The 27,181-nt window shown below is 56.7% G+C and overlaps 1 protein-coding gene across 1 annotated transcript in view; it reads right to left on the bottom strand.

Annotated features, from left to right (window-relative positions):
* Nucleotides 1-24,010, bottom strand: part of EPPK1 (epiplakin 1) — a 40,808-nt gene extending 16,798 nt beyond the window's left edge. The window contains exons 1-2 of the mRNA XM_037892100.1: nt 16,436-24,010; nt 1,189-16,371 (exon numbers count right to left, since the gene is read on the bottom strand). Of these exons, the coding sequence (XP_037748028.1) occupies nt 1,189-16,371; nt 16,436-24,010 (22,758 nt within the window). The remainder of the gene's footprint in view (nt 1-1,188; nt 16,372-16,435) is intronic.
* Between the last annotated feature and the right edge of the window lie 3,171 nt (nt 24,011-27,181).

A 27,181-nucleotide genomic window follows, 5' to 3' on the forward strand; every position in this document is an offset into this window, starting at 1 on the left:
AGTTAAGACAAAGATCCATTCTGCTCACGTCATCCTCTGCAGGTGTTTAAACATTCCCTTTATTGAGAGAGGAGAGCTGGTCAGCGCCTGGGAACCCCCGGGCTTCAAGCAGGCGCAGAACGTTGGCAAAGTGAGCTCAGGAGTTGGAAGGAGAAGAGGAGCTGAGCCTGGGATAGACCTGTCTGGAAATGCCCTGTCAGACAGGAAAGGCCCCTTTATTTCTGGCTGCTCCACTGAAAAGTCCATGTTGCAAACCCAATTTTGAATAAACAAACCCTTCTGAAAATATGCCTCATGATTCCTCAGCTCCTGGCTAGAGTTCACAGACCTCAGCTCGAGGGCAGCTGTCAGGCGGGAAGGGGGACTTTGAAAACAACACACCACTGTGTTTGTGAGTGAGTCTAGTGCTTGAAAGGGGAGGGACACAGTATCCCCAGCTACAGACTAGCATGGCATTGGATCGCTCAGGGAGGGGTGCACTTGGAGAAACTAAATCAAATAGACGAGAACAGTGCAGGCCAATGCTGCGCAACCCTCTGCCGCTCAGCTCTGCCAATGCAACCCACTCCCCCGACAAGTTCCCATGGTCTTCAAGTTCTGGCCTCCACCCAGCTCTGCTGATACGCCTCGATCCAGACCTGTAGTCTCCCCCCGCACTCAGCCTCAACTCTGACTTGAAAAACATTGGAATTCCGATTCTGGAACTATCCTGAGCAGAACCTGTAAAGAGAAGACCCAGCCACTTCCTCCCTTACCCTGGCCTATGCTGAGCACCTTTCTTTCCCACAGCGGCTGCAATGCATTCTTTGGTCCAGGAGAATCACGGGGATTGCATGTTACACTGAGATTCCCTGAGGTAATTCAGTACAATTGCTGCATGACCCAGAGCGCTGTGCAATATCAGGGACCCAATATCCCTGACAACCTGGGAGACATTTTACATGGCATTCCACAGCAAGCAGTAAGCAGACAGGCCTGAGAAAAAGAGGATGATAACAAAGAGAAGCATCGCTGAGACCTTTGTCCTGCAAAGCATGCTGGGAATTTCACCAAACAACCAGAGGGACAGAACAACAGTGCTCACAGAGACAGAATGACTACAGACAAAGGGATAAAAAGTGCTATTTGCAAAATAAAACAAAACTCGGATCAGAGTCATAAAATGAAATATAATTAGCTCATCCCCACCTTCAGCAAACAGAGCCCCGTGTCTGGGTCTGGGACGCATCTGCTGAGGAGCTGCATGTAAGTGAGGTTCTCGTGAGTGTTGGGGTCGAAGAAGCCCTTGGTGTCATCGCTGGGGTCACAGAGGATCCGGTTCATCTCTTCGTCGAAGTAGCCCCGCTTGTAAGCCACCTCCACGGGGAGGCGGTGACTGTGCACGGGGTCGATGATGCCCCCGGTGGCGATCTGGGCTTCCAGCAGGCGGATGCCGTGGTCTTTGACAAGCAGGTCTTTCTTCATGGCCTGGAAGAGGGAGATCTTGTTGCCTGTGTAGGGGTCAGTGTATCCGGTCACTGCTCTCTCTGCAGAGAGCAGCTTCTCGTGGACCTCACTGCCCACCAGGCCGGCGGAGACGGCTTCATCGACGGACAGCTTCTCGTTCTTCAGCGGGTCAGTGATAAAGCCGGTGGCAGCCTGCGCCTCCAGCAGCACCAGCGCGGTGCCCGGCCTCAGAATTCCCTTCCACATGGCCTGGTAGATGCTCATCTTCTCTGTCCTGGATGGGTCTGTGTTGGATGGCACAAGGACTCCGGCAATGCAGCTAGTTCCTTCAAGGTATCTCTTTACGGAATCCATTTCCGTGATCTCCTGCACCGTCTTGGTGCCCTGGGTGAGTTCAGTCAGCGTGTTCTGGTCAATAATGTCAGAGCTGAACAGCTCTGAGGCAGTCACCTGCCTCCTGAGGCCGGAGAATTTCAGTTTGCTGCTTCTCTCTTCTTTCTCCTCAACGATGGTGGTGAGGATTCTGACCAGCTCCTCCAGAGTCACGGTCCCTGCTCTGTACTTCTCCAGCACCTCCTGCCTTTTCTCTTCCGAGAGGTATTTGGAGAAGAGAAGTTCCCACACGGAGACCTTTCGCCCTTGGAACTCGCCGACCGATACATCGACGGTGGCGAGCCGGAGAGTCTTTTCCGCTTGTTCGTCCTGCGGAGAAGGGGCGCGGGCAGCTCTCCCGGATGTTCTCTCCTCTCGGCAGGGGCCTTCCACACCTCTGGGCTCTTTGCCGCTCTTTTTCTCGGTCTCGGTGATGAGGGTGGTGATGATGGTTGTCATTTCCTGAATGGTTAGCGTCCCCGCTTTGTACTTCTTCAGAAGCTCCTGCCTTTTTTGGTCAGGGACGTATCTGGAGAAGAGAAGCTCCCACACGGTCACGTTCTGCCCCTGGAAGAGTCCCACGCTGACGGTGGCAGGGGCAGACTGTAAGGAGATTCGTGTTTGTTCATCTAGCTGGAAGAGCACGGAGCCTTTGTGCATCAGCTGAAGCATAAGGAGCCCCGTGTCTGGGTCTGGGACGCATCTGCTGAGGAGCTGCATGTAGGTGAGGTTCTCGTGAGTGTTGGGGTCGAAGAAGCCCTTGGTGTCGTCGCTGGGGTCACAGAGGATCCGGTTCATCTCTTCGTCGAAGTAGCCCCGCTTGTAAGCCACCTCCACGGGGAGGCGGTGACTGTGCACGGGGTCGATGATGCCCCCGGTGGCGATCTGGGCTTCCAGCAGGCGGATGCCGTGGTCTTTGACGAGCAGGTCTTTCTTCATGGCCTGGAAGAGGGAGATCTTGTTGCCTGTGTAGGGGTCAGTGTATCCGGTCACTGCTCTCTCTGCAGAGAGCAGCTTCTCGTGAACCTCACTGCCCACTAGGCCGGCGGAGACGGCTTCATCGACGGACAGCTTCTCGTTCTTCAGCGGGTCAGTGATAAAGCCGGTGGCAGCCTGCGCCTCCAGCAGCACCAGCGCGGTGCCCGGCCTCAGAATCCCCTTCCACATGGCCTGGTAGATGCTCATCTTCTCTGTCCTGGATGGGTCTGTGTTGGATGGCACAAGGACTCCGGCAATGCAGCTAGTTCCTTCAAGGTATCTCTTTACGGAATCCATTTCCGTGATCTCCTGCACCGTCTTGGTGCCCTGGGTGAGTTCAGTCAGCGTGTTCTGGTCAATAATGTCAGAGCTGAACAGCTCTGAGGCAGTCACCTGCCTCCTGAGGCCGGAGAACTTCAGTTTGCTGCTTCTCTCTTCTTTCTCCTCAACGATGGTGGTGAGGATTCTGACCAGCTCCTCCAGGGTCACGGTCCCTGCTCTGTACTTCTCCAGCACCTCCTGCCTTTTCTCTTCCGAGAGGTATTTGGAGAAGAGAAGTTCCCACACGGAGACCTTTCGCCCTTGGAACTCGCCGACCGATACATCGACGGTGGCGAGCCGGAGAGTCTTTTCCGCTTGTTCGTCCTGCGGAGAAGGGGCGCTGGCAGCTCTCCCGGATGTTCTCTCCTCTCGGCAGGGGCCTTCCACACCTCTGGGCTCTTTGCCGCTCTTTTTCTCGGTCTCGGTGATGAGGGTGGTGATGATGGTTGTCATTTCCTGAATGGTTAGCGTCCCCGCTTTGTACTTCTTCAGAAGCTCCTGCCTTTTTTGGTCAGGGATGTATCTGGAGAAGAGAAGCTCCCACACGGTAACGTTCTGCCCCTGGAAGAGTCCCACGCTGACGGTGGCAGGGGCAGACTGTAAGGAGATTCGTGTTTGTTCGTCTAGCTGGAAGAGCACGGAGCCTTTGTGCATCAGCTGAAGCATAAGGAGCCCCGTGTCTGGGTCTGGGATGCATCTGGTGAGGAGCTGCATGTAGGTGAGGTTCTCGTGAGTGTTGGGGTCGAAGAAGCCCTTGGTGTCGTTGCTGGGGTCACAGAGGATCCGGTTCATCTCTTCGTCGAAGTAGCCCCGCTTGTAAGCCACCTCCACGGGGAGGCGGTGACTGTGCACGGGGTCGATGATGCCCCCGGTGGCGATCTGGGCTTCCAGCAGGCGGATGCCGTGGTCTTTGACGAGCAGGTCTTTCTTCATGGCCTGGAAGAGGGAGATCTTGTTGCCTGTGTAGGGGTCAGTGTATCCGGTCACTGCTCTCTCTGCAGAGAGCAGCTTCTCGTGAACCTCACTGCCCACCAGGCCGGCGGAGACGGCTTCATCGACGGACAGCTTCTCGTTCTTCAGCGGGTCAGTGATAAAGCCGGTGGCAGCCTGCGCCTCCAGCAGCACCAGCGCGGTGCCCGGCCTCAGAATCCCCTTCCACATGGCCTGGTAGATGCTCATCTTCTCTGTCCTGGATGGGTCTGTGTTGGATGGCACAAGGACTCCGGCAATGCAGCTAGTTCCTTCAAGGTATCTCTTTACGGAATCCATTTCCGTGATCTCCTGCACCGTCTTGGTGCCCTGGGTGAGTTCAGTCAGCGTGTTCTGGTCAATAATGTCAGAGCTGAACAGCTCTGAGGCAGTCACCTGCCTCCTGAGGCCGGAGAACTTCAGTTTGCTGCTTCTCTCTTCTTTCTCCTCAACGATGGTGGTGAGGATTCTGACCAGCTCCTCCAGGGTCACGGTCCCTGCTCTGTACTTCTCCAGCACCTCCTGCCTTTTCTCTTCCGAGAGGTATTTGGAGAAGAGAAGTTCCCACACGGAGACCTTTCGCCCTTGGAACTCGCCGACCGATACATCGACGGTGGCGAGCCGGAGAGTCTTTTCCGCTTGTTCGTCCTGCGGAGAAGGGGCGCTGGCAGCTCTCCCGGATGTTCTCTCCTCTCGGCAGGGGCCTTCCACACCTCTGGGCTCTTTGCCGCTCTTTTTCTCGGTCTCGGTGATGAGGGTGGTGATGATGGTTGTCATTTCCTGAATGGTTAGCGTCCCCGCTTTGTACTTCTTCAGAAGCTCCTGCCTTTTTTGGTCAGGGATGTATCTGGAGAAGAGAAGCTCCCACACGGTCACGTTCTGCCCCTGGAAGAGTCCCACGCTGACGGTGGCAGGGGCAGACTGTAAGGAGATTCGTGTTTGTTCGTCTAGCTGGAAGAGCACGGAGCCTTTGTGCATCAGCTGAAGCATAAGGAGCCCCGTGTCTGGGTCTGGGACGCATCTGCTGAGGAGCTGCATGTAGGTGAGGTTCTCGTGAGTGTTGGGGTCGAAGAAGCCCTTGGTGTCGTCGCTGGGGTCACAGAGGATCCGGTTCATCTCTTCGTCGAAGTAGCCCCGCTTGTAAGCCACCTCCACGGGGAGGCGGTGACTGTGCACGGGGTCGATGATGCCCCCGGTGGCGATCTGGGCTTCCAGCAGGCGGATGCCGTGGTCTTTGACGAGCAGGTCTTTCTTCATGGCCTGGAAGAGGGAGATCTTGTTGCCTGTGTAGGGGTCAGTGTATCCGGTCACTGCTCTCTCTGCAGAGAGCAGCTTCTCGTGAACCTCACTGCCCACTAGGCCGGCGGAGACGGCTTCATCGACGGACAGCTTCTCGTTCTTCAGCGGGTCAGTGATAAAGCCGGTGGCAGCCTGCGCCTCCAGCAGCACCAGCGCGGTGCCCGGCCTCAGAATCCCCTTCCACATGGCCTGGTAGATGCTCATCTTCTCTGTCCTGGACGGGTCTGTGTTGGATGGCACAAGGACTCCGGCAATGCAGCTAGTTCCTTCAAGGTATCTCTTTACGGAATCCATTTCCGTGATCTCCTGCACCGTCTTGGTGCCCTGGGTGAGTTCAGTCAGCGTGTTCTGGTCAATAATGTCAGAGCTGAACAGCTCTGAGGCAGTCACCTGCCTCCTGAGGCCGGAGAACTTCAGTTTGCTGCTTCTCTCTTCTTTCTCCTCAACGATGGTGGTGAGGATTCTGACCAGCTCCTCCAGGGTCACGGTCCCTGCTCTGTACTTCTCCAGCACCTCCTGCCTTTTCTCTTCCGAGAGGTATTTGGAGAAGAGAAGTTCCCACACGGAGACCTTTCGCCCTTGGAACTCGCCGACCGATACATCGACGGTGGCGAGCCGGAGAGTCTTTTCCGCTTGTTCGTCCTGCGGAGAAGGGGCGTGGGCAGCTCTCCCGGATGTTCTCTCCTCTCGGCAGGGGCCTTCCACACTTCTGGGCTGTTTGCCGCTCTTTTTCTCGGTCTCGGTGATGAGGGTGGTGATGATGGTTGTCATTTCCTGAATGGTTAGCGTCCCCGCTTTGTACTTCTTCAGAAGCTCCTGCCTTTTTTGGTCAGGGACGTATCTGGAGAAGAGAAGCTCCCACACGGTCACGTTCTGCCCCTGGAAGAGTCCCACGCTGACGGTGGCAGGGGCAGACTGTAAGGAGATTCGTGTTTGTTCATCTAGCTGGAAGAGCACGGAGCCTTTGTGCATCAGCTGAAGCATAAGGAGCCCCGTGTCTGGGTCTGGGACGCATCTGCTGAGGAGCTGCATGTAGGTGAGGTTCTCGTGAGTGTTTGGGTCGAAGAAGCCCTTGGTGTCGTCGCTGGGGTCACAGAGGATCCGGTTCATCTCTTCGTCGAAGTAGCCCCGCTTGTAAGCCACCTCCACGGGGAGGCGGTGACTGTGCACGGGGTCGATGATGCCCCCGGTGGCGATCTGGGCTTCCAGCAGGCGGATGCCGTGGTCTTTGACAAGCAGGTCTTTCTTCATGGCCTGGAAGAGGGAGATCTTGTTGCCTGTGTAGGGGTCAGTGTATCCGGTCACTGCTCTCTCTGCAGAGAGCAGCTTCTCGTGGACCTCACTGCCCACCAGGCCGGCGGAGACGGCTTCATCGACGGACAGCTTCTCGTTCTTCAGCGGGTCAGTGATAAAGCCGGTGGCAGCCTGCGCCTCCAGCAGCACCAGCGCGGTGCCCGGCCTCAGAATTCCCTTCCACATGGCCTGGTAGATGCTCATCTTCTCTGTCCTGGATGGGTCTGTGTTGGATGGCACAAGGACTCCGGCAATGCAGCTAGTTCCTTCAAGGTATCTCTTTACGGAATCCATTTCCGTGATCTCCTGCACCGTCTTGGTGCCCTGGGTGAGTTCAGTCAGCGTGTTCTGGTCAATAATGTCAGAGCTGAACAGCTCTGAGGCAGTCACCTGCCTCCTGAGGCCGGAGAATTTCAGTTTGCTGCTTCTCTCTTCTTTCTCCTCAACGATGGTGGTGAGGATTCTGACCAGCTCCTCCAGAGTCACGGTCCCTGCTCTGTACTTCTCCAGCACCTCCTGCCTTTTCTCTTCCGAGAGGTATTTGGAGAAGAGAAGTTCCCACACGGAGACCTTTCGCCCTTGGAACTCGCCGACCGATACATCGACGGTGGCGAGCCGGAGAGTCTTTTCCGCTTGTTCGTCCTGCGGAGAAGGGGCGCGGGCAGCTCTCCCGGATGTTCTCTCCTCTCGGCAGGGGCCTTCCACACCTCTGGGCTCTTTGCCGCTCTTTTTCTCGGTCTCGGTGATGAGGGTGGTGATGATGGTTGTCATTTCCTGAATGGTTAGCGTCCCCGCTTTGTACTTCTTCAGAAGCTCCTGCCTTTTTTGGTCAGGGACGTATCTGGAGAAGAGAAGCTCCCACACGGTCACGTTCTGCCCCTGGAAGAGTCCCACGCTGACGGTGGCAGGGGCAGACTGTAAGGAGATTCGTGTTTGTTCATCTAGCTGGAAGAGCACGGAGCCTTTGTGCATCAGCTGAAGCATAAGGAGCCCCGTGTCTGGGTCTGGGACGCATCTGCTGAGGAGCTGCATGTAGGTGAGGTTCTCGTGAGTGTTGGGGTCGAAGAAGCCCTTGGTGTCGTCGCTGGGGTCACAGAGGATCCGGTTCATCTCTTCGTCGAAGTAGCCCCGCTTGTAAGCCACCTCCACGGGGAGGCGGTGACTGTGCACGGGGTCGATGATGCCCCCGGTGGCGATCTGGGCTTCCAGCAGGCGGATGCCGTGGTCTTTGACGAGCAGGTCTTTCTTCATGGCCTGGAAGAGGGAGATCTTGTTGCCTGTGTAGGGGTCAGTGTATCCGGTCACTGCTCTCTCTGCAGAGAGCAGCTTCTCGTGAACCTCACTGCCCACTAGGCCGGCGGAGACGGCTTCATCGACGGACAGCTTCTCGTTCTTCAGCGGGTCAGTGATAAAGCCGGTGGCAGCCTGCGCCTCCAGCAGCACCAGCGCGGTGCCCGGCCTCAGAATCCCCTTCCACATGGCCTGGTAGATGCTCATCTTCTCTGTCCTGGATGGGTCTGTGTTGGATGGCACAAGGACTCCGGCAATGCAGCTAGTTCCTTCAAGGTATCTCTTTACGGAATCCATTTCCGTGATCTCCTGCACCGTCTTGGTGCCCTGGGTGAGTTCAGTCAGCGTGTTCTGGTCAATAATGTCAGAGCTGAACAGCTCTGAGGCAGTCACCTGCCTCCTGAGGCCGGAGAACTTCAGTTTGCTGCTTCTCTCTTCTTTCTCCTCAACGATGGTGGTGAGGATTCTGACCAGCTCCTCCAGGGTCACGGTCCCTGCTCTGTACTTCTCCAGCACCTCCTGCCTTTTCTCTTCCGAGAGGTATTTGGAGAAGAGAAGTTCCCACACGGAGACCTTTCGCCCTTGGAACTCGCCGACCGATACATCGACGGTGGCGAGCCGGAGAGTCTTTTCCGCTTGTTCGTCCTGCGGAGAAGGGGCGCTGGCAGCTCTCCCGGATGTTCTCTCCTCTCGGCAGGGGCCTTCCACACCTCTGGGCTCTTTGCCGCTCTTTTTCTCGGTCTCGGTGATGAGGGTGGTGATGATGGTTGTCATTTCCTGAATGGTTAGCGTCCCCGCTTTGTACTTCTTCAGAAGCTCCTGCCTTTTTTGGTCAGGGATGTATCTGGAGAAGAGAAGCTCCCACACGGTAACGTTCTGCCCCTGGAAGAGTCCCACGCTGACGGTGGCAGGGGCAGACTGTAAGGAGATTCGTGTTTGTTCGTCTAGCTGGAAGAGCACGGAGCCTTTGTGCATCAGCTGAAGCATAAGGAGCCCCGTGTCTGGGTCTGGGATGCATCTGGTGAGGAGCTGCATGTAGGTGAGGTTCTCGTGAGTGTTGGGGTCGAAGAAGCCCTTGGTGTCGTTGCTGGGGTCACAGAGGATCCGGTTCATCTCTTCGTCGAAGTAGCCCCGCTTGTAAGCCACCTCCACGGGGAGGCGGTGACTGTGCACGGGGTCGATGATGCCCCCGGTGGCGATCTGGGCTTCCAGCAGGCGGATGCCGTGGTCTTTGACGAGCAGGTCTTTCTTCATGGCCTGGAAGAGGGAGATCTTGTTGCCTGTGTAGGGGTCAGTGTATCCGGTCACTGCTCTCTCTGCAGAGAGCAGCTTCTCGTGAACCTCACTGCCCACCAGGCCGGCGGAGACGGCTTCATCGACGGACAGCTTCTCGTTCTTCAGCGGGTCAGTGATAAAGCCGGTGGCAGCCTGCGCCTCCAGCAGCACCAGCGCGGTGCCCGGCCTCAGAATCCCCTTCCACATGGCCTGGTAGATGCTCATCTTCTCTGTCCTGGATGGGTCTGTGTTGGATGGCACAAGGACTCCGGCAATGCAGCTAGTTCCTTCAAGGTATCTCTTTACGGAATCCATTTCCGTGATCTCCTGCACCGTCTTGGTGCCCTGGGTGAGTTCAGTCAGCGTGTTCTGGTCAATAATGTCAGAGCTGAACAGCTCTGAGGCAGTCACCTGCCTCCTGAGGCCGGAGAACTTCAGTTTGCTGCTTCTCTCTTCTTTCTCCTCAACGATGGTGGTGAGGATTCTGACCAGCTCCTCCAGGGTCACGGTCCCTGCTCTGTACTTCTCCAGCACCTCCTGCCTTTTCTCTTCCGAGAGGTATTTGGAGAAGAGAAGTTCCCACACGGAGACCTTTCGCCCTTGGAACTCGCCGACCGATACATCGACGGTGGCGAGCCGGAGAGTCTTTTCCGCTTGTTCGTCCTGCGGAGAAGGGGCGCTGGCAGCTCTCCCGGATGTTCTCTCCTCTCGGCAGGGGCCTTCCACACCTCTGGGCTCTTTGCCGCTCTTTTTCTCGGTCTCGGTGATGAGGGTGGTGATGATGGTTGTCATTTCCTGAATGGTTAGCGTCCCCGCTTTGTACTTCTTCAGAAGCTCCTGCCTTTTTTGGTCAGGGATGTATCTGGAGAAGAGAAGCTCCCACACGGTCACGTTCTGCCCCTGGAAGAGTCCCACGCTGACGGTGGCAGGGGCAGACTGTAAGGAGATTCGTGTTTGTTCGTCTAGCTGGAAGAGCACGGAGCCTTTGTGCATCAGCTGAAGCATAAGGAGCCCCGTGTCTGGGTCTGGGACGCATCTGCTGAGGAGCTGCATGTAGGTGAGGTTCTCGTGAGTGTTGGGGTCGAAGAAGCCCTTGGTGTCGTCGCTGGGGTCACAGAGGATCCGGTTCATCTCTTCGTCGAAGTAGCCCCGCTTGTAAGCCACCTCCACGGGGAGGCGGTGACTGTGCACGGGGTCGATGATGCCCCCGGTGGCGATCTGGGCTTCCAGCAGGCGGATGCCGTGGTCTTTGACGAGCAGGTCTTTCTTCATGGCCTGGAAGAGGGAGATCTTGTTGCCTGTGTAGGGGTCAGTGTATCCGGTCACTGCTCTCTCTGCAGAGAGCAGCTTCTCGTGAACCTCACTGCCCACTAGGCCGGCGGAGACGGCTTCATCGACGGACAGCTTCTCGTTCTTCAGCGGGTCAGTGATAAAGCCGGTGGCAGCCTGCGCCTCCAGCAGCACCAGCGCGGTGCCCGGCCTCAGAATCCCCTTCCACATGGCCTGGTAGATGCTCATCTTCTCTGTCCTGGACGGGTCTGTGTTGGATGGCACAAGGACTCCGGCAATGCAGCTAGTTCCTTCAAGGTATCTCTTTACGGAATCCATTTCCGTGATCTCCTGCACCGTCTTGGTGCCCTGGGTGAGTTCAGTCAGCGTGTTCTGGTCAATAATGTCAGAGCTGAACAGCTCTGAGGCAGTCACCTGCCTCCTGAGGCCGGAGAACTTCAGTTTGCTGCTTCTCTCTTCTTTCTCCTCAACGATGGTGGTGAGGATTCTGACCAGCTCCTCCAGGGTCACGGTCCCTGCTCTGTACTTCTCCAGCACCTCCTGCCTTTTCTCTTCCGAGAGGTATTTGGAGAAGAGAAGTTCCCACACGGAGACCTTTCGCCCTTGGAACTCGCCGACCGATACATCGACGGTGGCGAGCCGGAGAGTCTTTTCCGCTTGTTCGTCCTGCGGAGAAGGGGCGTGGGCAGCTCTCCCGGATGTTCTCTCCTCTCGGCAGGGGCCTTCCACACTTCTGGGCTGTTTGCCGCTCTTTTTCTCGGTCTCGGTGATGAGGGTGGTGATGATGGTTGTCATTTCCTGAATGGTTAGCGTCCCCGCTTTGTACTTCTTCAGAAGCTCCTGCCTTTTTTGGTCAGGGACGTATCTGGAGAAGAGAAGCTCCCACACGGTCACGTTCTGCCCCTGGAAGAGTCCCACGCTGACGGTGGCAGGGGCAGACTGTAAGGAGATTCGTGTTTGTTCATCTAGCTGGAAGAGCACGGAGCCTTTGTGCATCAGCTGAAGCATAAGGAGCCCCGTGTCTGGGTCTGGGACGCATCTGCTGAGGAGCTGCATGTAGGTGAGGTTCTCGTGAGTGTTTGGGTCGAAGAAGCCCTTGGTGTCGTCGCTGGGGTCACAGAGGATCCGGTTCATCTCTTCGTCGAAGTAGCCCCGCTTGTAAGCCACCTCCACGGGGAGGCGGTGACTGTGCACGGGGTCGATGATGCCCCCGGTGGCGATCTGGGCTTCCAGCAGGCGGATGCCGTGGTCTTTGATGAGCAGGTCTTTCTTCATGGCCTGGAAGAGGGAGATCTTGTTGCCTGTGTAGGGGTCAGTGTATCCGGTCACTGCTCTCTCTGCAGAGAGCAGCTTCTCGTGAACCTCACTGCCCACCAGGCCGGCGGAGACGGCTTCATCGACGGACAGCTTCTCGTTCTTCAGCGGGTCAGTGATAAAGCCGGTGGCAGCCTGCGCCTCCAGCAGCACCAGCGCGGTGCCCGGCCTCAGAATCCCCTTCCACATGGCCTGGTAGATGCTCATCTTCTCTGTCCTGGATGGGTCTGTGTTGGATGGCACAAGGACTCCGGCAATGCAGCTAGTTCCTTCAAGGTATCTCTTTACGGAATCCATTTCCGTGATCTCCTGCACCGTCTTGGTGCCCTGGGTGAGTTCAGTCAGCGTGTTCTGGTCAATAATGTCAGAGCTGAACAGCTCTGAGGCAGTCACCTGCCTCCTGAGGCCGGAGAACTTCAGTTTGCTGCTTCTCTCTTCTTTCTCCTCAACGATGGTGGTGAGGATTCTGACCAGCTCCTCCAGGGTCACGGTCCCTGCTCTGTACTTCTCCAGCACCTCCTGCCTTTTCTCTTCCGAGAGGTATTTGGAGAAGAGAAGTTCCCACACGGAGACCTTTCGCCCTTGGAACTCGCCGACCGATACATCGACGGTGGCGAGCCGGAGAGTCTTTTCCGCTTGTTCGTCCTGCGGAGAAGGGGCGTGGGCAGCTCTCCCGGATGTTCTCTCCTCTCGGCAGGGGCCTTCCACACCTCTGGGCTCTTTGCCGCTCTTTTTCTCGGTCTCGGTGATGAGGGTGGTGATGATGGTTGTCATTTCCTGAATGGTTAGTGTCCCCGCTTTGTACTTCTTCAGAAGCTCCTGCCTTTTTTGGTCAGGGATGTATCTGGAGAAGAGAAGCTCCCACACGGTAACGTTCTGCCCCTGGAAGAGTCCCACGCTGACGGTGGCAGGGGCAGACTGTAAGGAGATTCGTGTTTGTTCGTCTAGCTGGAAGAGCACGGAGCCTTTGTGCATCAGCTGAAGCATAAGGAGCCCCGTGTCTGGGTCTGGGATGCATCTGGTGAGGAGCTGCATGTAGGTGAGGTTCTCGTGAGTGTTGGGGTCGAAGAAGCCCTTGGTGTCGTTGCTGGGGTCACAGAGGATCCGGTTCATCTCTTCGTCGAAGTAGCCCCGCTTGTAAGCCACCTCCACGGGGAGGCGGTGACTGTGCACGGGGTCGATGATGCCCCCGGTGGCGATCTGGGCTTCCAGCAGGCGGATGCCGTGGTCTTTGACGAGCAGGTCTTTCTTCATGGCCTGGAAGAGGGAGATCTTGTTGCCTGTGTAGGGGTCAGTGTATCCGGTCACTGCTCTCTCTGCAGAGAGCAGCTTCTCGTGAACCTCACTGCCCACCAGGCCGGCGGAGACGGCTTCATCGACGGACAGCTTCTCGTTCTTCAGCGGGTCAGTGATAAAGCCGGTGGCAGCCTGCGCCTCCAGCAGCACCAGCGCGGTGCCCGGCCTCAGAATCCCCTTCCACATGGCCTGGTAGATGCTCATCTTCTCTGTCCTGGATGGGTCTGTGTTGGATGGCACAAGGACTCCGGCAATGCAGCTAGTTCCTTCAAGGTATCTCTTTACGGAATCCATTTCCGTGATCTCCTGCACCGTCTTGGTGCCCTGGGTGAGTTCAGTCAGCGTGTTCTGGTCAATAATGTCAGAGCTGAACAGCTCTGAGGCAGTCACCTGCCTCCTGAGGCCGGAGAACTTCAGTTTGCTGCTTCTCTCTTCTTTCTCCTCAACGATGGTGGTGAGGATTCTGACCAGCTCCTCCAGGGTCACGGTCCCTGCTCTGTACTTCTCCAGCACCTCCTGCCTTTTCTCTTCCGAGAGGTATTTGGAGAAGAGAAGTTCCCACACGGAGACCTTTCGCCCTTGGAACTCGCCGACCGATACATCGACGGTGGCGAGCCGGAGAGTCTTTTCCGCTTGTTCGTCCTGCGGAGAAGGGGCGCTGGCAGCTCTCCCGGATGTTCTCTCCTCTCGGCAGGGGCCTTCCACACCTCTGGGCTCTTTGCCGCTCTTTTTCTCGGTCTCGGTGATGAGGGTGGTGATGATGGTTGTCATTTCCTGAATGGTTAGCGTCCCCGCTTTGTACTTCTTCAGAAGCTCCTGCCTTTTTTGGTCAGGGATGTATCTGGAGAAGAGAAGCTCCCACACGGTAACGTTCTGCCCCTGGAAGAGTCCCACGCTGACGGTGGCAGGGGCAGACTGTAAGGAGATTCGTGTTTGTTCGTCTAGCTGGAAGAGCACGGAGCCTTTGTGCATCAGCTGAAGCATAAGGAGCCCCGTGTCTGGGTCTGGGATGCATCTGGTGAGGAGCTGCATGTAGGTGAGGTTCTCGTGAGTGTTGGGGTCGAAGAAGCCCTTGGTGTCGTTGCTGGGGTCACAGAGGATCCGGTTCATCTCTTCGTCGAAGTAGCCCCGCTTGTAAGCCACCTCCACGGGGAGGCGGTGACTGTGCACGGGGTCGATGATGCCCCCGGTGGCGATCTGGGCTTCCAGCAGGCGGATGCCGTGGTCTTTGACGAGCAGGTCTTTCTTCATGGCCTGGAAGAGGGAGATCTTGTTGCCTGTGTAGGGGTCAGTGTATCCGGTCACTGCTCTCTCTGCAGAGAGCAGCTTCTCGTGAACCTCACTGCCCACCAGGCCGGCGGAGACGGCTTCATCGACGGACAGCTTCTCGTTCTTCAGCGGGTCAGTGATAAAGCCGGTGGCAGCCTGCGCCTCCAGCAGCACCAGCGCGGTGCCCGGCCTCAGAATCCCCTTCCACATGGCCTGGTAGATGCTCATCTTCTCTGTCCTGGATGGGTCTGTGTTGGATGGCACAAGGACTCCGGCAATGCAGCTAGTTCCTTCAAGGTATCTCTTTACGGAATCCATTTCCGTGATCTCCTGCACCGTCTTGGTGCCCTGGGTGAGTTCAGTCAGCGTGTTCTGGTCAATAATGTCAGAGCTGAACAGCTCTGAGGCAGTCACCTGCCTCCTGAGGCCGGAGAACTTCAGTTTGCTGCTTCTCTCTTCTTTCTCCTCAACGATGGTGGTGAGGATTCTGACCAGCTCCTCCAGGGTCACGGTCCCTGCTCTGTACTTCTCCAGCACCTCCTGCCTTTTCTCTTCCGAGAGGTATTTGGAGAAGAGAAGTTCCCACACGGAGACCTTTCGCCCTTGGAACTCGCCGACCGATACATCGACGGTGGCGAGCCGGAGAGTCTTTTCCGCTTGTTCGTCCTGCGGAGAAGGGGCGCTGGCAGCTCTCCCGGATGTTCTCTCCTCTCGGCAGGGGCCTTCCACACCTCTGGGCTCTTTGCCGCTCTTTTTCTCGGTCTCGGTGATGAGGGTGGTGATGATGGTTGTCATTTCCTGAATGGTTAGCGTCCCCGCTTTGTACTTCTTCAGAAGCTCCTGCCTTTTTTGGTCAGGGATGTATCTGGAGAAGAGAAGCTCCCACACGGTCACGTTCTGCCCCTGGAAGAGTCCCACGCTGACGGTGGCAGGGGCAGACTGTAAGGAGATTCGTGTTTGTTCGTCTAGCTGGAAGAGCACGGAGCCTTTGTGCATCAGCTGAAGCATAAGGAGCCCCGTGTCTGGGTCTGGGACGCATCTGCTGAGGAGCTGCATGTAGGTGAGGTTCTCGTGAGTGTTGGGGTCGAAGAAGCCCTTGGTGTCGTCGCTGGGGTCACAGAGGATCCGGTTCATCTCTTCGTCGAAGTAGCCCCGCTTGTAAGCCACCTCCACGGGGAGGCGGTGACTGTGCACGGGGTCGATGATGCCCCCGGTGGCGATCTGGGCTTCCAGCAGGCGGATGCCGTGGTCTTTGACGAGCAGGTCTTTCTTCATGGCCTGGAAGAGGGAGATCTTGTTGCCTGTGTAGGGGTCAGTGTATCCGGTCACTGCTCTCTCTGCAGAGAGCAGCTTCTCGTGAACCTCACTGCCCACTAGGCCGGCGGAGACGGCTTCATCGACGGACAGCTTCTCGTTCTTCAGCGGGTCAGTGATAAAGCCGGTGGCAGCCTGCGCCTCCAGCAGCACCAGCGCGGTGCCCGGCCTCAGAATCCCCTTCCACATGGCCTGGTAGATGCTCATCTTCTCTGTCCTGGACGGGTCTGTGTTGGATGGCACAAGGACTCCGGCAATGCAGCTAGTTCCTTCAAGGTATCTCTTTACGGAATCCATTTCCGTGATCTCCTGCACCGTCTTGGTGCCCTGGGTGAGTTCAGTCAGCGTGTTCTGGTCAATAATGTCAGAGCTGAACAGCTCTGAGGCAGTCACCTGCCTCCTGAGGCCGGAGAACTTCAGTTTGCTGCTTCTCTCTTCTTTCTCCTCAACGATGGTGGTGAGGATTCTGACCAGCTCCTCCAGGGTCACGGTCCCTGCTCTGTACTTCTCCAGCACCTCCTGCCTTTTCTCTTCCGAGAGGTATTTGGAGAAGAGAAGTTCCCACACGGAGACCTTTCGCCCTTGGAACTCGCCGACCGATACATCGACGGTGGCGAGCCGGAGAGTCTTTTCCGCTTGTTCGTCCTGCGGAGAAGGGGGCGTGGGCAGCTCTCCCGGATGTTCTCTCCTCTCGGCAGGGGCCTTCCACACTTCTGGGCTGTTTGCCGCTCTTTTTCTCGGTCTCGGTGATGAGGGTGGTGATGATGGTTGTCATTTCCTGAATGGTTAGCGTCCCCGCTTTGTACTTCTTCAGAAGCTCCTGCCTTTTTTGGTCAGGGACGTATCTGGAGAAGAGAAGCTCCCACACGGTCACGTTCTGCCCCTGGAAGAGTCCCACGCTGACGGTGGCAGGGGCAGACTGTAAGGAGATTCGTGTTTGTTCATCTAGCTGGAAGAGCACGGAGCCTTTGTGCATCAGCTGAAGCATAAGGAGCCCCGTGTCTGGGTCTGGGACGCATCTGCTGAGGAGCTGCATGTAGGTGAGGTTCTCGTGAGTGTTGGGGTCGAAGAAGCCCTTGGTGTCGTCGCTGGGGTCACAGAGGATCCGGTTCATCTCTTCGTCGAAGTAGCCCCGCTTGTAAGCCACCTCCACGGGGAGGCGGTGACTGTGCACGGGGTCGATGATGCCCCCGGTGGCGATCTGGGCCTCCAGCAGGCGGATGCCGTGGTCTTTGACGAGCAGGTCTTTCTTCATGGCCTGGAAGAGGGAGATCTTGTTGCCTGTGTAGGGGTCAGTGTATCCGGTCACTGCTCTCTCTGCAGAGAGCAGCTTCTCGTGGACCTCACTGCCCACCAGGCCGGCGGAGATGGCTTCATCGACGGACAGCTTCTCGTTCTTCAGCGGGTCAGTGATAAAGCCGGTGGCAGCCTGCGCCTCCAGCAACACCAGCGCGGTGCCCGGCCTCAGAATCCCCTTCCACATGGCCTGGTAGATGCTCATCTTCTCTGTCCTGGACGGGTCTGTGTTGGATGGCACAAGAACTCCGGCAATGCAGCTAGTTCCTTCAAGGTATCTCTTTATGGCATCCATCTTTGCTATATCTTTTGCAGTCTGTTTTCCGTCCTCTAGCTTTTCCATTGTGTCCTTGGTAATTATCTGTGCATTGAGTAGTTCTGATGCAGTGATTTGTTGTCTGATTCCCTGGAACCATATATCTTTTCTGCTCCTCTCTTTTTCGTGTATAATTGTTAAGATGATATCAATGATCTTTTGTAGAATAGCTGTGGATTCCTTTTTGTATCGTTTTACCAATTCTTTCCTCTTTTCCTCAGTGATATATTCGGAACAGAGGAGTTCCCATAGAGATAAATTATGTCCTTTGTATTTCCCTACCGGTACTTGAACCATGGTGGATAACATTGTATTTTTTGTTTGCTCATCAATGTAGAAATAGTCTTCCTTCTTTTCTATTATCTGGAGCAGGCACAGTCCTGTGTCTGGGTCTTTGCTACATCTGTGCAGAAGCTGCGCATAACTGAGTTTTTCCTTGGTGTTAGGATCCATAAATTGTTTGTTGCCATGTTGTGGATCAGAAAGAAGGAGAAATGTGTCATCGTCCAAATATCCCCGCTTGTAAGCCATCTCCACAGGGAGGCGGTGACTGTGCACGGGGTCGATGATGCCGCCGGTGGCGATCTGGGCCTCCAGCAGGGGGATGCCGTGGTCTTTGACGAGCAGGTCTTTCTTCATGGCCTGGAAGAGGGAGATCTTGTTGCCTGTGTAGGGGTCAGTGTATCCGGTTACTGCTCTCTCTGCAGAAAGCAGCTTCTCCTGAATCTCACTGCCCACCAGGCCAGCGGAGACGGCTTCGTCGACGGACAGCTTCTCGTTCTTCAGCGGGTCAATGATAAAGCCAGTGGCAGCCTGCGCCTCCAGCAGCACCAGCGCTGATTCTGGTGTTAGGAGACCTCTCTCTCGGGCCTGGTAGATGCTCATTCTCTCTTTCTTGGCTGGCAGCAGAACTCCAGCAATGCAGCCAGTTCCATCCAGATACCTCTTGACAGAATCCATGTGGGTGAGTTGATGGACTGTGAGAGTTCCTTTTTGCAGATTGTCCAGTGTTGTTTTGTCAATTATCTCAGCATTGAATAATTCTGACACTGATACATCTCCTCTGAGTCCTTTTACCTTAAGGGCTTGGGTTCTGAGTTCCATTTCCTCAATGATGGTGGTGATGACTGTGATGAGCTGTTCTATTGTCAGGGTTTCACATTTATATTGCTTCACTAGTTCTTTTCTTTTCTGTTCTGAGATGTACTGAGAGCAGAGCAGGTCCCAGAGGGACACTGTTTGGCCTTTGAACTTCCCAACATGCATTTTAATGGGTTTTGAGCATAAAAATTGTTTCATTGACTCATCGATAAAGAAGTAGCTCCCCCCATGCTTTACTATTTGGAGCATGTACAGCCCAGTCTCAGGGTCTTGGACACATCTCTCCAGGAGTTGTATGTAGGTGAGGTTCTCATGAGTGTTGGGGTCGAAGAAGCCCTTGGTGTCGTCGCTGGGGTCACAGAGGATCCGGTTCATCTCTTCGTCGAAGAAGCCCCGCTTGTAAGCCACCTCCACGGGGAGGCGGTGACTGTGCACGGGGTCGATGATGCCCCCGGTGGCAATCTGGGCCTCCAGCAGGCGGATGCCATGGCTCTTGAGGATCAGTCCCTGGTTCATGGCTTCGAAGAGGGAGATTTGGCCTTTTGTGCAGGGATCAGTGTATCCGGTCACTGCTCTCTCTGCAGACAGCAGCTTTTCATAGACCTCTTGTCCAATGAGCCCAGCAGCAAGTGCCTCCTCCACTGACAGCCTCTTGTTCTTCATCGGGTCAATAACAAACCCGGTGGCAGCCTGCGCCTCCAGCAACACCAGTGCAGTGCCCGGCCTCAGCATGCTTCTCGTCATAGCCTGGTAGATGCTCATCTTCTCATTGGCTGGCTGTACTAGCACTCCAGCTATGAAGTTACCCCCCTCCAGGTATCTCCGGACGGAGTCCATCTCTGTGACTTCTTTGACAGTTTTCTGTCCCTGCTTGAGTTCATCCAGGGTTTTCTTGTCTATCAGCTGAGACTGGAAGAGGTCGCTGGCAGACACTTGCTTCCGCAGGCCCTTGAACGTGAGCCTCTTGCCCTGCTTCTCAGATTCTTCAATGATTGTGGTAACGGTGGTGATGATTTCTTGCAGAGCCACAGTGTTCTCCCCTTTGTATAGTTTCACCAGCTCTCTCTGCTTGCAGTCTGTGATATACTCGGAATTGAGAAGGTCCCAGAGGGAAACTGTTTGCCCTTTGAACCGACCTACTGCGACACAGACTGTCACAGATTTCAGCACCTCCATGGTTTGTTTGTCCACATAGAATGCTGCAGTTTCAGACAGAGGTAGTAGCCAGAGGCCTGTCTCAGCATCAGGGACACACTTGTCTTTCAGCTGCTGGTAGGTCAAGTTTTCCTTTGTGTTTGGATCAAAGAAGACTTTGGTGTTGTCAGTGGGCTGGGTTAGGGCCTGGTTCATTTCTTCATCATAAAAGCCGTGCATGTAGGCAGCAGGAAGAGGAAGATGATGATGGTGGATGGGATCGATGACCCCTCCTGTAGCCAGCTGGGCCTCTATTAAGGGAACACCATCACTCATGGGAATGAGGCCTTTCCTGACTGCTTGACAGACTGAGATTGAGTTCCCCGTGTATGGGTCTGTGTAACCAGTCACTGCTCTCTCTGCTAGAAGCAGCTTCTCCATGAGTTCCTCACCGACAATGGCTGCTTTGACGGCATCTTCCACACCAAGTTTCTGGTTTGTTACTGGGTCTATAACAGCTCCTGTGGCTGCTTGAGCCTCTAGCAACAACACCCCTGTCCCAGGCAGGAGGAGATTGTTTTTCATTGCTTGGTAAATGCTCATCCTCTTCTTGGAGGCCTGTATGAAAATCCCAGCAATGCTCCCCGTGCCCTGTAAGTATCTCTTCACGCTCTCCATCTCGGCTACTTCTCCAGCCGTTTGTTTTCCCTTAGCCAGCTCCACGAACGTCTTCTCAGTAATGATGCCAGCATCGAACAGCCAGACAGCAGGCACGCTGCCCCGCAGGCCTTCAAAGGTGATGTGGGTATGGGCTTTCATCTCTATTTCCTCAACAAGCTTCAGGACAAGAGTGACCAGCTGCCAGACAGACATGTCCTCAGACCGGTACTTCTCCACAAAGTCATTTCTCTGCTCCTCAGTGAAGTAGCCAGAGTGGATCAGCTCCCAGAGGGAGACCCCTTTTGCCTTCACCATGGTGTCCTTGAATAGCTGCTGGATCTGCTCATCTGTGCGGACAGGCACAGCTGTCTGTGGCAAAGGCAGCAAGTGGAGGCCAGAGTTTTCATCCTTCTGGCAGTGAGCAATGAGCTGAGCGTAGGTCACAGGCTCCTTGCTGTTGGGGATGCAGTAGACCCTGGTATTATCAGAGGCACTAGAGAGGGTTTTGCTCATGTCCTCGTCCAAGTAGCCTTGTTTCTGGGCAAATTCCACAGGGACATAGTGGCCGTGGTGAGGGTCGATGATGCCTCCTGTGGCAATTTGGGCTTCCATGAGCTGAATAGCCTGTTTGTCAGCGATGAGGCCCTTCTTCATGGCTTGGAAGAGGGAGATCTTTTCTCCGGTGAAAGGGTCTTTATAGCCCATTACGGCTCCTTCTGCGTGCTGCAGTTTCTCATGGAGTTCTGGCCCGATAACCCCTTCCCTTACGGCTTCATCAACGCACAGCTTCTGGTTGTTCACTGGGTCGATGACGAAGCCAGTAGCAGCCTGGGCCTCGAGCAGTGGGAGAGCCACCCCTGGCATCACAATCTTCTGCTTCATGGCTTCATAGATGCTCATTCTCTGGTTTGATGGCTGGAGCACGATCCCCCCAATGCTGCCGGAGCCGTAGAGGTATTTGCGGACAGAGTCCATGCGCAGGACGTCCTCCGGGCTCACGGCTCCCTCCAGCACCCTCTCGAACAGGGCCTTGTCTATGATGCCAGTTTCTAGCAGGTGGTAGGCCGTGACGCTGCCTCTCATGGCTGGGAATTTGATGTGGGCCCATTTTTTCATCTCTTCCTCCAACATCAGTCTGATCTGCTCCAGGGTGAGCTTCCGCAGCTGGTAGTGATTAAATATCTCCCGCCGCTTTCCCTCGCTGAAATACTCAGAGTTCAACAGGTCCCACACAGAGACCCTTTCTCCTTGGAACCTCCCGTACTTCACGAGGAGCCAGGTGCTCCTGAAGGCTTGTTTGGTGGTGTCGTTGATGAACTGACGCTTTTTGCTGTTCAGAGGCAGGAGGCAGAGTCCAGTGGAGGGCTCTGTGATGCACTTCTCCTTCAGCTGCAAGTACGTGAGGTTCTCGTGCGTGTTGGGGTCGAAGAAGCCCTTGGTGTCAACGCTGGGGTCAGAGAGGATCCGGTTCATCTTCTTGTCAAAGTAGCCCCGCTTGTAAGCCACCTCCACAGGGAGGCGGTGACTGTGCAAGGGGTCGATGATGCCGCCGGTGGCGATCTGGGCCTCCAGCAGGCGGATGCCGTGGTCTCTGATGATGTGGCCTTTGCTCATGGCCTGGAAGAGGGAGATCTTGTTGCCAGTGTAGGGGTCTTTGTAGCCAGTGACTGCTTTCTCTGCTGCCAGAAGCTTGTTGTAAATATCTGGACCGATGACATTGGCTCGCAGAGCCTCCTCCACAGAATATTTCTTGTTTGCAGCTGGGTCGATGATGAATCCAGTGGCAGCCTGTGCCTCGAGGAGGATGAGGGATGTCCCTGGCATTAGAAGGCCTTTCCTCTTTGCCTGGTAGATGCTGATTTTCTCCTGGGAATCGGGCAGCAGCAGCCCACTGATACTGCCTGTCCCTTCCAGGTACTTCCTGACTGTGTCCATGCAGACAACTTCTCTGGCTGATGTCTCCCCTTGGCTCAGTTTCTCAAACAAATCCCTGTTGATGATGTCAGCGCTCAGGAGCTGGCTAGGGGTCACTTTGTGCCTCAGGCCTTCAAAGGTGATATTAGCGGTGGAAGCCATTTGCTGAACTGTGGTGCTGATGGTCTTAGCCAGTTCCTTCATGGAGAAAGTTGCGGTGCGGCACTGCTGGGTAAGCGTGGCCCTTTGCACGTTTGTGAAGTAGTCCGAGAAGAGGAGTTTCCAGAGCGACACTGACTTCCCCTTGAATTTGCCACAGGCCACGGGTACTGTTGTGTCTTCCAAAGCCATTCGGGTCCTGTGGTCTATGAAGGAATGCATGCCCTGAGACCCTTCCCCATTTTCTCCGAAGAGCGGCAGCAGGCGGAGACCGGTGTCTGGGTCAGTGACACACCTCTCCAATAACTCTGCGTACGTGAGGGTCTCCTTCGTGTTGGGGTCGAAGAACCCTTTCATGTCATGGGTGGGATGGAAGAGGAGCCACTTCATCTCTTCATCAAGGTAGCCCCGTTGGCAGGCCATCTCCACTGGGACACGGTGATTGTGGACTGGATCGATGAGGCCACCGGTGGCCAGCTGGGCCTCCAGTAGGTAAGTCCCCTGGTCCCTGGCAATGAGCCCCTTATTCATGGCTTGAAACAGAGAGAGCAGCTCCCCAGTGTAGGGGTCTCGGTACCCGGTGGCAGCTCTCTCAGCGGACGACAGCTTCTCATAGAGCTCCGGCCCAACCACACCAGCCTTGACACAATCATCAACTGAGAGTCTCTGGTTCTTGGTGGGCTCTGTCAGGCAGGCAGTGGCAGCCTGGGCCTGCAGGAGGGCCAGTGCTGTGCCTGGCATGAGGAGGTGCTCTGTCAGCGCCTGGTACAGACTCTTCCTCTCACCGGTCGGCAGTATGGCAACACCTGCAATGCTTCCCGTGCCCTCCAGGTACTGCTGAACATGGTCCATCTCTGCTACCTCCTGGACAGAGACCCGGCCTTCCTCGAGGGCCCTGAACGTGTCCATGTCAATGATGCTGGAGCTGAGCAGCTCACTGCTGCTCACTCTCCCTCTCAGCCCTGGGAAGGTGATTTTCAGAGGCAAGAGGAGGAGCCCTGTGGAGGGATCGATCATGCACCGTTTCTTAAGCTCCAGATAGGTGACCGTCTCGCTGGTGTTTGGGTCAAGAAACCCTCTGGCAGCAGCAGAGCTGGGGTCAGAGAGGAGCTGGCTCATCTCGTCACCAAAGTGTCCCTGCTCGTAGATAACGTCCATGGGGACGCGGTGGCTGGTGGCTGGATCCACGAGGCCCCCTGTGGCGATCTGGACCTCCAGCAGGCGAGCGCCCTGATCCCGCCCGAGCAGCTCTTTTTGGATGGCTTGATAGAGTGAGATCTTCTCATCTGTGTAGGGGTCCATGAAGCCAATCGCTGCTCTCTCTGCAGACAGCAGCTTTTCTTTCAGCTCCAGGCTTACCAGCCCCAGTCTCACGGCCTCTGCCACGGAGAGCTGCTTGTTCCCCACCGGGTCAATGAGGAAGCCTGTGGCTGCCTGAGCCTCCAGAAGAGCAAGTGCTGGCTCAGACATCAGGAAATGCTCTCTGGTGGCATCATAAAAGCTCATTGTCTTCTTGGAAGCCTCCACGTACACCCCAGCAATGGTCCCAGTCCCCGCCAGGGGCTCTCCCACACCGTTTGACTCCACACCCGTCTGTCGCCACTTGCCAGGCTGCATGCCCTTATGGAAGTGACTTCCTCCTGGGGTGTCTTTTGGGTGAGCTGTGGGGGTGGCATGTCCATTCACTGCCGGCTGGTGCTCCATGCCTTCTTGCGCTGCGCTCCCCTCCAGTGACGGGTGGGGCCTCGCTCACCTCCCGGGGCAGCGCCCGTGTCTCTGCAGAGAGAGAAGAGGCTCCATGAGACACAGCCACGTGCAGTTTTCATGGGACATGCGGACAAGAGAAGTATCTCCGCAGACACAATGCCAGGAACGGACGAGAGGCAGGGAGTGGAGCCACTGCAGCCCCCTGGCTGGAGGCATCCAGACAACAGTGAGAGCAAGACGAGAAATGCCAGAGGCAAGACTCTCCCTCTCCCCGTGGGCTGGATGAGCAGCAGGAGTGGCAGAAGGCCCGTAAACATGGCAGGGCCACCAGGGCCCGAACTGTGGCCATGCCACCCCTTCACCCTGAAGCCCCACTCCTTGAAGCCCCGCCCCTTCCCCCTGAGGCCCCGCCCCTTCCCCTGAGGCCCTTCCCTTGTGCCACCCCTTCCCCCTGAAGCTCCGCTCCTTGAAGCCCCGCCCCTTCCCCTTGAGGCCCCACCCCTTCCCCTGAGGCCCTTCCCTTGTGCCACTCCTTCCCCCTGAAGCCCTGCTCCTTGAAGCCCTGCCCCTTCCCCCTGGGGCCCCGCCCCTTCCCCTGAGGCCCTTCCCTTGTGCCACCCCTTCCCCCTGAAGCTCCGCTCCTTAAAGCCCCGCCCCTTCCCCTTGAGGCCCCACCCCTTCCCCTGAGGCCCTTCCCTTGTGCCACCCCTTCCCCCTGAAGCCCGCTCCTTGAAGCCCCGCCCCTTCCCCTTGAGGCCCCACCCCTTCCCCTGAGGCCCTTCCCTTGTACCGCCCCTTCCCCTGAAACCCCGCCCCTTCCCCTGAAACCCCACCCCTTCCCCTGAGGCCCTTCCCTTGTGCCACCCCTTCCCCCTGAAGCCCCCCTCCTTGAAGCCCCGCCCCTTCCCCCTGAGGCCCCGCCCCTTCCCCTGAGGCCCTTCCCTTGTGCCGCCCCTTCCCCTGAAGTCCCGCCCCTTTAAGCCCCGCCCCTTCCCCCTGAGGCCCCGCCCCTTCCTCTGAGGCCCTTCCCTTGTGCCACCCCTTCCCCCTGAAGTCCCGCCCCCACCCAGCCACCTTCTCTCCGAGTCTCTGCCTTTGCACCGCCCCTTCTCCCTGAGCCCCTGCCCTTGCACCGTCCTCGCACGGCAAATGCTGCCCCATCAGCTGCCATGTGAGGAGCCTGTTGGGGTGTCCGTGCGGCTGCAAGGCCATTGCCCTGTGTGGAGGTGCCCGTTCCCCACAAGCCCTGCTCCTGTGTATCCACCAGGGTGACCAGAGAAGTGACACGGAGCGGCCTAGAGGTGTCAGAGATGAGCGGGAAGGGGCTCGCTGACCCCCTTTGCCCCGTACAAGCAGCAGACTCCAACTGTCTCTTCCTGATGGGAGGGTGCAGATGGAGAGTTCAGCAGCAGCCGGAGGTGGGGGGGGGAAGCAAAGCCAGCCGGTGTCCCGGCGTCCCCGGGCGATGCTCTGGAACTGCTCCCCATGAAGCCAGGCAGGACTCTGGGGCAGTCGCCTTTCTGGGAGCAGCCTGTCTGCAGGACACACAGCTCACACAGCTTCCACCTTCCTGGGTCTGACCTCGGAGCATTCAGCATCCTCTGCCCCTCTGTGCGCTTCCCACAGCCAGTCCACTCAGGTGGGTCCTGGGGAAGCCAGAGGGTCCTGCCCCCCAACTCCGCAGTCAGACGGGACTCTCAGCCAGCCAGTAACACAGAGGTTTATTAGACGACAGGAACATGGTCTAACACAGACCTTGCAGGTGCAGAGAACAGGACCCCTTAGCTGGGTCCATTTTGGGGGGCAGTGAGCCAGACAACCACGTCTGCCCTTCACTCCATGTCCCCAGCTAGCCCCAAACTGAAACTCTCTCCAGACCCTCCCCCTCTGGGCTTTGTTCCTTTCCGGGGCCAGGAGGTCACCTGATTCCTTTGTTCTCCAACCCTTTAGCTCTCACCTTGCAGGGGGGAAGGGCCCAGGCCATCACTTGCCAGGAAACAGGGTGTCGGCCATTCTCTGTGTCCAGACCCCTGCACACACCTGCCCTCTAGGGCTCTGCAACGATCATACACACTTACCCCACCACCTAGATACTTAAGAACTGCAGAGGGGAAACTGAGGCACCCCCACACTATTCAGAGGAAACATTAAGAACAGTCCCACTTAGTCACAGCTGGAAACCCCATGGAGAGGGGCGCGCTGGAGGCTGCGTGATTTGAGGTGGGTGGGGGAGGGTTCCTGGTGAGTGAGCCGAGGGGGACAGGTGGCTGGGGAGGGTTTCTGGCTGAGCAATCTGTGGGCAGGGAATGGGCCGGGGCAGGCTGGGGCGGGTTCCCCGTGAGCGTGCGGAATCAGGGCAGGGCCGGATGCTGGCGGCTCAGTGACATTCCAGCCAGGACTGTACCTGAGGGCCCAGGTCGATGCACTGGGGATTTCCGCTCTCCCCGGCGGCCCTCGTGCAATGGTTGCCTTGTTTGCAGGAGCCAGTGCAGAGACTGGGGGATTCGCAGCTGAGCATCCAGCAGCCGGCCCAGGGTTAGCGTGGGGCTGTCTGGTACAGAGAGCTGGGCTTTGAAAGGGGGCATCCCTGGGAGGCTGGCATCCTGGCCAGTGTCCCAGGGACAGCACTGGGGCAGCAGCAGCTGCTTCTCCCAGCAGCAGCCCCTGCTGCCTCTCCACTTTGCCCACCACAGCCAGCTCCGGCTCTGCCTCCTGGCAGCTGCTGCTCAGCGGACGGGGGGCAAGCACATTGGAAAGTTCACCAAAGCACAGTTAATCGTGCAGCTGGAGGAGGACGACCACTCTAAGGAGCAGATTCCCGACCCCAGATGGGGCTATAGCAGGATCTGGGAGCAGCTGGAGTAGTAGCCAGGCACCCCTAAGACTCCTATCCCCAACCAGATGGGGTTCTTTACAATCGGGTTCCCCATCCGGGGATCAGAGATGAATGGGATTGGAGCTGAGTCCCAGAGAGCAAGAGGACTGTGAGAGACAGCGAGAGCCCGAGAAAGAGCTGCAGCAGCATGAACTGGCGGTGGGGGAGCGGAGAGGCCTAGGGGACCCCCCAGGGGTGAGTGGGGATAGACCCCGGGGGGCCAGTTCCGCAGGGAACCTCGAGACTAAATTGCTGCCCCGGTTAAGGAGGGGGGGGATGTGGATGCCCACCTC

Source organism: Chelonia mydas, chromosome 2, assembly GCF_015237465.2.
Source record: "Chelonia mydas isolate rCheMyd1 chromosome 2, rCheMyd1.pri.v2, whole genome shotgun sequence".
NCBI lineage: Eukaryota > Metazoa > Chordata > Testudines > Cheloniidae > Chelonia > Chelonia mydas.